The sequence below is a fragment of the Macaca nemestrina genome, chromosome 1, assembly GCF_043159975.1.
Source record: "Macaca nemestrina isolate mMacNem1 chromosome 1, mMacNem.hap1, whole genome shotgun sequence".
Taxonomy (NCBI): Eukaryota; Metazoa; Chordata; class Mammalia; order Primates; family Cercopithecidae; genus Macaca; species Macaca nemestrina.
Genome location: NC_092125.1, coordinates 155,506,590 through 155,516,812, shown reverse-complemented (window position 1 = coordinate 155,516,812; position 10,223 = coordinate 155,506,590). Strand labels below are relative to the sequence as shown.

The 10,223-nt window shown below is 43.1% G+C and overlaps 1 protein-coding gene and 1 pseudogene across 2 annotated transcripts in view; one reads left to right on the top strand and one right to left on the bottom strand.

Moving 5' to 3' along the window:
- Window positions 1-6,928: 6,928 nt before the first annotated feature.
- LOC105482843 (omega-amidase NIT2 pseudogene) lies at window positions 6,929-9,547 on the bottom strand (annotated as a pseudogene).
- Window positions 8,973-10,223, top strand: part of LOC105482690 (GIPC PDZ domain containing family member 2) — a 102,736-nt gene continuing 101,485 nt past the window's right edge. Inside the window, exon 1 of one of the 2 annotated variants that reach the window (XM_011742942.3) lies at window positions 8,973-9,901. In XM_011742942.3, coding sequence (XP_011741244.2) covers window positions 9,662-9,901 — 240 coding nt within the window. In that variant the 5' untranslated portion in view covers window positions 8,973-9,661. The remainder of the gene's footprint in view (window positions 9,902-10,223) is intronic. The other variant, XM_011742944.3, reaches the window with a different exon arrangement.

Sequence of the window (10,223 nt, the reverse complement as noted above, 5' to 3'; positions counted from 1 at the left end):
AACAGAGCATGTACTTGATTCAGAAGATAGTACATCCAGCCTGGGCAATAGAGTAAGACCCCCATCTCTACACAAAATTAAATATAAAAAATTGGCCAGGCATGGTGGCACATACCTGTGGTCCTAGGTACTCAGGAGGCTGGGGCGGGAGGATCACTTGAGCCCAGAAGCTCACGGCTGCAGTGAGCCATGTTTGTGCTACTGTACTCCAGCCTGGATGACATAAAGCAAGACCCTGCCTCAAAAAAAAAAAAAAGAAGATACTACAGGATCTTAGAGTATGTCATTCATTTTCATTATGAATGTCTACTGTGCAATTATAACTAATATTTTAAAACATGTATTATGTGGTAGGTACTATGCCACCTGATATACAATTATATTTACAATATGTTTTATGTAATATTTATTTTAGCTATAAGAACTAAATATCTTTAAGTATGAAAAATTAACCAGGGGAGATGAAAACATTTGCCCAATATTGTAATCAATTACCATTGTACAAACAGCACAATGACTTGAACCAGGTCTCTCGGTTCAATCTAAAACTCATGCTCTTAATTGGTATAATGAACAGCTTCCTTCAATTATAATAGTTGTGGAAACTATAGAAAAGTGACACATCTCATCATTTCAATTTGTTTGCTTGAATTTTGAAGGAAAAGTAGAATGCAGAATGCCCATCGAAAAATTTTACTTGGATTTTCATGTTATCTCTAGTCCATATAAATCAACATTCTCTGCATTTTTGGTTGGCAGATATAAACTTCAGACCTGCTTCTGCTAAAATTACAACAACACCTTAATTATGTTATATTGAACTATTAGGGTTATATTTTAATGATGGTTTTCAGGTCAAATTCTTAATCTAAAAAAAATGTACTGGGTAAGTTCAGTGTTCTAAAATTAATTACCAAATGTGGCAAAATATTTTTGGATAACATTTACTAGCATACTTTTTCCAGTATAACTGAGGAACAAATGAATATTTGGCGGTGTTTGGGAACCTATAATTTGCATTTATTTCAAGTTAAAAATGGAACAATTGGAGAAAATTATCTCCTTACCAGCTAATGACTTTCAGGTGTTGACAGTCTTTTACCTCCCCCCTACCCCAGCAAATGGAAGGAAGATTGACTCCAGGTTTCATGTTTTTGGTCTATAATATAATTAATTTCTACTCTTATATGAAATGTTTTTTTCTTAAAGACACTATATTTCTTTTTGTCATTGCTATATCTTGGCCTTAAAATTACTGTAATGATTATCTTCAATAGCTTTAAGTTACTCTTTTCATTGAAAATACTTGGGCTGGGTGCGGTGGCTCACACCTGTATTCCTAGCACTTTGGGAGGCCTAGGCAGGTGAATCAAGAGGTCAGGAGTTCAAGACCAGCCTGGCCAAGATGGTGAAACCCCGTCTCTACTAAAAATAAAAAAACTAGCCGGGCGCGGTGGCAGGCGCCTGTTATCCCAGCTACTTGGGAGGCTGAGGCAGGAGAATCAGTTGAACCTGGGCGGCAGAGGTTGCAGTGAGCCAAGATTGCGCCACTGCACTCTGGGTGACAGAGTGAGACTCTGTCTCATAAAAAAAAAAAAAAAAGTTTAATTCTATCCAGTATTTTGGGTCTGTATAAAAGAAATTATTTGTTCAACTCTGAGTCATCAAAGGCTTGTATGTCAACCAATTACTATTATTATGTTTTAGTTTTGCATACAGTGCTTAAATGATTAAAATGTGTGACCTTTGAATGTGACTGTGCTTTAAATCTCATGCAGTTTTTCCATATTTATGTTATTGTAGAACTAGTGTTAAATTAGCTTACTGCTCACATTTGTTCTTCTCTCTTCAATGTTTATTCACCATAACCTTGGAGATGTGGAGTAATCTGCAGTCCATGCCAGAGGGTTTCCTCTAAGTATACATAGATGAGATCATGCATGTAAAATATTGAGGACTAAGCCAGACACACAGTAGGTGCTCAAGGAGCAACTACGTATTCTTATTATTAAATATATTCTTCCCCCTTTATCACCCCACCTCCTTTTCCTCTTTCCATTTTCCATTTCTGTATTTCCAATTACTCATAATAAAATTTACTTGAATTTCAGCTAAGAGTTATTTCCTCCCCCATTTGCCACCTTCAGTTGTTCATTGTTGCCATGCAACTATAAAACATTCTATCTTTAGTCCCTGGGAAAACTGCATATGGTTTAACAAATCCCGTGTTTATTTTCTCCCAAGTATTTGCTTACTGGATACATACATAATGGAGAGTGGGGCATAGAGGGAGGTGATCAGTGTGTGTTCCTTCAGAACTCCTAATGTTACATGTTGTAATTAGAGGCTACATTTGCTGGGAAAAACAAGTTAGTAAATTTATCTTATGATTCATTTATAGCTTCTTATAAATAAGACAATTGCTTATAAACAAGACAATGTCTTATAAATAATATTGCTTTTGGCAGACATTAATCATAGAATTTTTAATGACTCATGCTTGATTTTATAGTTGATACTTTAAGGTTGTTAGGAATACCAAATACTGGGTGGAAATATTGTAGATTGATAACATGGGTTGAATTCTAAGCCTAGATGTAAAATGAAGACCTAACACTTTTAATTGTTTTTAATTTATTTATCTTAAGTAGTAACAAAGGTTAATCAATGTTATCCAATTATATTTACTGATATCTGTTATACATATAATACTATCGGAGAATCTGGACAGCATACCAAAGAGGAATATGAAATATGGTTTCTATCATCAAGGACTTATCTCGCTGTATTTCATAATTTACCATATGTGAAAAAAGTCAGCATATATACAAACAAAACTTTGTTGTAAATAACTGTTTTTTGTACAATAGATGTGTATTAGGAACGGCTGGTATGCCAGCCGTTTCTGTTTACATCTCTAGATCCAACCTCCAACCCTCTCCTCTCTCCTAGAGGCATCTGCAGCCTGGGCCATATCAGCAGAGACTCCATTCCCTCTGGCCTTGGGTTTAATTCAATGTTGAGTCTAGGTAGATAATGTGAGGGTGGGACTGGAATGAGGTCGGTAGGCACATTTGTGGAACCTGGGACAAGAGTACAAATAGAGACCCAGATACCGTATGCTTAACTATTTAAAACTGCTTGGTAATCAACTGTCAAATAATATATGTTTTATATTTCTATTTTGGCCAATATAGCTTCATAGTGATCTGAATGGATAAGTCCAAATTCAGAGTTCTCCAATTCAATAGTTCCACACTGGAATATAGCGACATGGGAGAAACAGGTCTCTGCCTGAAGCCTACCCCATTCTTTTTCTATCCAGCTCTGTTCTGTTCTTCTCTAATCCCCACTTTACCCTGGCCAAAAGCTGCTCCTCAGCCATCTCTCAGACACAGGGATGCTGGCTGCCTGGACCCTGGTGAAGTCTATGCACATTCTGGAGGCAGGTTGGGGGCCACTTGCACAGGAAAATCAGGGATCCTGGGTGTGTAGAACGTGGTCTAGAAAGGAGGGCATGAATTCTGGGTGGCCATTCCCCCTTACCCCTGTGGGCTCCCTACCTTGCGTGGTATGCAGCTAAAGGAATGCCAGAGCAGAACTTCTGCCCAGCTTTCAGGGTAATATTGGGTCAAGGTATTAATTTCCCCAAGTGCTTTCCTTCTAGATTGCCTTGGCAATGTTTCCTTCAAGCAAATGTCATAGCTCCTCTTAAAATGAATTCTCTCTACAGAACTTTTTAATTCCTCATCTCTTTGGATTTGGGGATAAAAACAATCCCGGGGGCCTGGCGTGGTGGCTCATGCCTGTAATCCCAGCACTTTGGGAGTGCAAGGAGGGTTGATCACGAGGTCAGGAGCTCAAGACCAGTCTGACCAACATAGTGAAGCCCTGTCTCTACTTAAAATACAAGAGTAAGCCAGGCGTGGTGGCACATGCCTATAATCCCAGCTACTTGGGAGTCTGAGGCAGGAGAATCGCTTGAACCTGGGAGACAGAGGTTGCAGTGAGCTGAGATTACGCCACTGCACTCCAGCCTGGGCAACAAGAGTGAAACTGTCTCAAAAAAAAAAAAAAAAAAAAAAAAAAAAAGAAAGAAACAGCCCTGGGGTACTAATATTATGCTTACTCTCTGACCACCACCTGCCCAGTCTCTTTATTAAACCATCACCAAATACCTTAACTTGAATATACCATTTGTTTCCTGTGTGAGCATGCCCAATACACCTGGTTCCTTAAGTGAGATTTTACAGCAAAGGTGAACTCGACATAGCCCTTGAGGGGAACTTTCACTTTCTAAGTAAGAAAAAATAGAATTCAGAAATTGAAAGGACACAAAAGATTACAGAATCCCACCTTTCCACCCTGTCAATACACTGGCCTCTTCATTTGATATTTTGACATGGCTGAAAGATACTCTTCTCTTTGAAGTTTTTCTTAGTTTCACACCTTCTGGTGTCCTGTCATATGCTCCCAGATATTGATAATGTACCTGCCATGTACCTTATGATGATTCACTTCTCTTCCTACTTTTCTTTAGTCAAATTTCTGTGAGCTTTTTATTCATACAATGCATTGTGAAGTCATTGGGCTTTCACTTGATAGGAATGCATCATTTGCTTAGTATTACAGGTTTTCTCTACTCTTGTCTCATTAGCCCAAGACAAAGTAATACTATTTAGTGCTATAGCAATCATAACCATGAATGCAAATTTGAGCCCTAAAACTCTGTGGTAGTATCCTGTTTTCAAAGAGTTATTCAGATGAACCAGAACATATTACATTACTTTTTTTGGGAGGATGTGGTAAAATATGTACATTATCTTCATCAAAGTGATTTATCGCTCTCTCTCTCCATATATATATATGTCAGACTTTACCAAATTGTACACCTAATTTAAAAAAAAAGTCAGTACAGGCCAGGTGCAGTGGCTCACATCTGTAATCCCAGTACTATGGGAGGCTGAAATGGGAGGACTGCTTGAACCCAGGAGTTTGAGACCAGTCTGGGCAACATAGGGAAATCCTATCTCTATAAAAAATCAACAGAAAAAGAAAAGTCCATACAATTATGTGTCAATTACAAATTTAAAATATTTAAAGTCATTTGTCTTTTTCGCTCTTGTTCTGAGTACCCAGTGCTGTTTTCCAATGGTTAAATGACACAATGTCTTTATTACACCAGCTCCTGAGAGCTGATTGTGTACATATATTCCCAACTCTGTTTAGAGGTGTCATGTAGTTAGCTTGAACTCAGCCATGGTGAAGTATCTACACAGTGAAAATTAGCAAAATTGGGGTTTTTCATGAATAGCTGGTTAAACAATTAACAGCCCACCACTAGCTGTTAACATACATAAATAAAGACTCATGGCAGTCCTATAATACATATATATTTTTGACATGGGGTCTCAGGTTGAACTCAAGGTTCTGGACTCAAGGGTTCCTCTGGCCTCGGTCTCTCGGATAACTAGGACTACGGATGCCTGCTACTGTGCCTGACATAGTCCTTCATTTTGTGTGTGTGTGAGTGTCTCACTCTGTCACCCAGGCTGGAGTGCAGTGGCATGATCTCAGCTCACTACAACCTCTGCCTCCCAAGCTCAGACGATCCTCCCACCTCAGCCTCCTGAATAGCTGGGATCACAGGCATGCAACACCACACATAGCTGATTTTTTTTCTTTTTTTTGTAGAGACAGAGTTCACCACTTTGCCCAGGCTGGTCTTGAACTTCTGGACTCAAGCTATCCTCCCACCTCGGCCTCCCGAAGTGCTGGGATTATAGGCTTGAGCCACCGTGCCGGGCTTCAGTCCTTAATTTATTTTTAAAATTTTTAATTTATTTTTATTTTTTTGAGACAGTCTCGCTCCATTGCCTAGGTTGGAGTGCAGTGGTGAGATCTCGGCTCACTGCAACCTCCGCCTCCCGTGTTCAAGCGATTCTCATGCCTCAGCCTCCAGGGTAGCTGGGACTATAGGCGTGTGCCACCACGCAATGCTAATTTTTGTATTTTTAGTAGAGACAGGGTTTCGCTATGTTGGCCAGGTCCTGGCCTGCCTCCGCTTCTCAAAGTGCTAGGATTACAGGCGTAAGCCACCGTGCCAGGCTTCAGTCCTTAATTTTTAACTGTGTAAAAGAATTCTGAGACCAAAGAGTCTAAGAATCACTTGGTACAGTGATTCTTTATCTATGGAGCTAGAAAGTCTTACTAGGGGAAAAAGCAAAAAAAAAAAAAAAAAAAAAAAAAAAGGGACTTTGGACTTGCAGACACTCAACCCTATGAAATCTTTTGCAGAGATTCATACTAAGTTGGCTTTACCAAATGCCACCACTGCCATTCTCCCATGGGGGTCATTGTTGACCTAGTCTTTCCCCAAAGACCAGGAGGGTCTGGGGTTGAATGATGAACTTCTTCTTAAATTTGAAGAGCCCAAAGGCTGTTAGGAAGGGAGGGGCTGCCACCTCCTCTAGCAAACACCAAAGATCTATCACCTTACGTCCTATAGCTACTTGAGGACCAAAAATGGAACTTCAAGGTACTGCTAGGAAAAGAATGGCACCAGATCAAGCTTTCTAGATAATGGATTCCAACTCCAGCAAGTGGGATAAGAGGTTCATGACACAAATATATTTGTATTAGGTGACTCAATCACCAGGATACCAAGATCTGTTACTTTCACAAAGTGCTCTGAGGCAACGTAAATATGGAAGGAACTTCAGAGCCAGCTCTTGCGCTCCAGGCTCCTTTTTAACTATTTAATGTGGTGTGGAAAGTATCAGCTTGCTGAGGATTATCATCTCAATAGAGAGCTCCTTGGGAAGGAAAAGGCTGAAATTTAAAAAAAGGATCTTCATTAAAGAATAGGGAGTTGATTATGTTGCAGAATCATATCTTCTTGTTTTGTGACACGTTGGAAACATAAACTTCAGAGCTTTTTTGTCTCCACAGCACAGAGGTCTGATTGCTTCTGTTTAAAAATAGGGATCTGCTGACGGATTTCAGCCAACTTCTTAAGGTCTGTGTCTGAATACATGATTGTTTCTTCCTTGAGAGCCCTCCCCAGGCAACATAGGAGGCTTTGTCATGTGGGGCAGGAGACTGTGGCCACATACACCTGATTATCAAGAGCCTGAAGCAATTCCCAGTGGGCTGGTCCAGTGGTTGAAATGAAAGCCCCTGGATAAACCAACAGCTGGCAGCCTGTGTTTGTGCAAGCTCTGCAAACCAATGTCATAACAGATGCCCCAACCCATTCTGCAGTTTGGAGTATCAAATGGGGAGAAACTATTGCCCGGACTCAACATTCTGGATTCTTGAAATGTCATTTTTCCAGGAACACCAGTGTCAAGCAGATGGACCTTTCTGTGCTTTACTAGTAAAGTTCCATGAGGTGCAAACAGAGCACAGGTGTTATATGATTTCCCAGCATCCTCTTCAAGGATGGAACCTCTAGTGAGGCTGTATTCCTTTGCTACTTCAGAAAGCTTCTGTGTGGATTTACCAGGAATTTTCGCTGCATATTCAGGAAAATATTTTGTGCCATATGGAGAATTAAAGCATCCCAGCAAAGAAACTATTTTGGCTCCTTTTGTTGCTGTCTCCTGGACAAGGCTACAAGCTCGCGTGTTGTTATCTGATTTGATGAAGAAACTTGAAGCTGGATGAGGGCCAAGTCGAAAGCTGCCCTGGCTCTCCTGGGAAGCACCAGCAGCGGCACTGGCTCAGTGCAGTGTCCCTGTATTACTTTTCTAAGTCACAGAAACATAAAAATGTTAATGTTAAAGTTATCCTAAAGCCCTAAAGCTTTTTTTTTTTTTTTTTTTGAGTCTCGCTTTGTCACCCAGACTGGAGTACAGTGGCACAATCTCGGCTCACTGCCACCTCCGCCTCCTGGGTTCAAGCGATTTTCTTGCCTCAGCCTCCAGAGTAGCTGGGACTACAAGTGTGCACCACCAAGCCCGGGTAATTTTTGTATTTTTAGTAGAGACGGGGTTTCACCATGTCAGCCAGGCTAATCTCGAACTCATGACCTCAGGTGATCCGCCAGCCTCCACCTCCCAAAGTGCTGGGATTACAGGCATGAGCCACCGCGCTGGGCTCCTAAGGAATTCTTAAGACTCTCCTCCCCCAGTACATCTGCTAACCTTAAGTTGAGAAACACGGATTTTCAGGACTGAATTGATGTGAGAGGTGAGGGAAAAGGAAAAATCCTGATACACCGACTCCACAATGTCTGGTCTGGGAGTGCTTGGTGATCCTATTAACTAAAATCAGAAAAAAAAAAAAAAAAAAAAAAAAAGAAAAGAAAAGATACATTCAGGAGAAATGATGAGGTCAGTTTTGTTTAGCCTCAATTTGAGTTTCCTACAGTACATTCCCTTTCTGGTAGAATAAGCTGGAGGTGGAGATATTTGGTAGACAGCAACGTCTGTGAAACTGAGAATGTTGATGTGGCCATACAGGAAGAACATGCAAAGCTAAGTAAGAAGGGAAGATAGTGGAGGAAAAACTGTCGGTGAATACAATTCCTGGAGAGTAGCAGTTAGCAAGGAGCAGGGTGGGGGATGGGGAGAGGAGAGGTAAGTAAGCTAAAACAGGACAAAATTTAAGAAGAATAAAATGGGCAACGCAGATCAAGTAAGATAAAGACCTAAAAGAATTACTTGTGTTTGGTAATTAAGATATGATAGTGATTTCACTCCACTGAAATTGCATAGTAAGTGAAATTTCAGTAGAGTGTGGGGGCAAAGTCTGATCACAGTGCGTCTAAGAGCAGAGAAGAAGTGAGGAAATTTCGTAGCTAATAATTCAAGACTGTTCTGCTTTGTTGTAAAAAACGTAGTTGGAGGGGACTGGACTTGAAAACAATGCAATAAACGCGGGGTGGGGAATTGAGGGAACTCATACTTCACACCGAATGGCTTCAATTTTCTTTGTACTATATGAGGTAAGGTCCTCTGTAGAGACTAAGAAGGGCAGAGCTGGGGCAAATGACTTTGGAGGCGTGCTGAATGTTGGGAGAGGAAGCGGCCCAGGAAATAGGCAAAAGGAAAACTCAGAGGGGCCGAGGACCCGGCTGAGGGTGTTTATGAATTCGACGTAGCACCAAGCTCAAGGTTATGTGACTTTCTCTTCCAATTCTGCTCTGCAGAGTGTAAGACGCAGAAAATGCAGACGAAGGTTGACTTCTACTTAAATCCCTATTCCCAAAACCCCAGACGTACGGACTCGAAGGCCTGTGGCCAGATCGTGCGTGGGTGCCTACTACAGATTTATGAAAAGCACATAAGGGCCAGCGTGTTTGTCTTCTAAGGCGTACTGTTCCGCAGCGTCGGCATCCTCAGGCCTTCACGGAAATCGAGCCATTTTTTACAAGGAGTGGGGATAAACCTGGTGATCGGATGAGGGACTACGCGTAACTTTCTTTCTCTCCAGATCCATCCCGGAGGAGGCTGGGCGGGCGGACAGGCGGGCGGCTGCTCCGGTCCAGGGGTGGAGGTCGGGGCCCCGACCCGACGCAGCCAGGCGGAAGCGCGGCTGCCATTGGCCCAGAGGCTGCTTTTACCTGCGCGGGGCCCGGGGCGCAAAGTCCGAGGCGCCGGCAGGGAGGAGGCGGCGGCCGGCAGCGCAGGTGGGCCCGCGCCCTCGGCCCTGCAAGATGCCCCTGAGGCTACGGGGGAAGAAGAAGGCCAAGTCCAAGGAGACCGCCGGGCTGGTGAAGGGCGAGCCGACGGGCGCGGGCGGCGGGAGCCCCTCAGCGTCCCGGGCTCCCGCACGCAGGCTGGTCTTCCACGCGCAGCTGGCGCACGGGAGCGCCACGGGCCGAGTGGAGGGCTTCTCCAGCATCCAGGAGCTCTACGCCCAGATCGCGGGCGCGTTTGAGATTTCGCCGTCGGAGGTAAGGCGTCAAGTGCTCACGCTCTCCCGCCTCTCCGCCGCGCCGCGCGGACTTTGGTGGGCCTAGGAGGGTTGAGCGGCGCTTCCCGGAGCGCGAAATCCATGCCGTGTTGAGTCCGCCGGGGGCGTCCCGAGGGGAAGTGAGTGGGCCTTCCCGGGAAGGGAAAAGGTAAGTTGGCACGACCGGAGGAAGTCACCTTCCCCCTTGCTCCGAGATCTGGCCTTTGGGAAGCGGGTTGGGGGAGGCAACCTTTCTTCCGCTTGCAAATGTGTTTGCTCCAGATGTCCCGGATTCCGCCGGCCGTTCAAGGTGTGAGCACCTT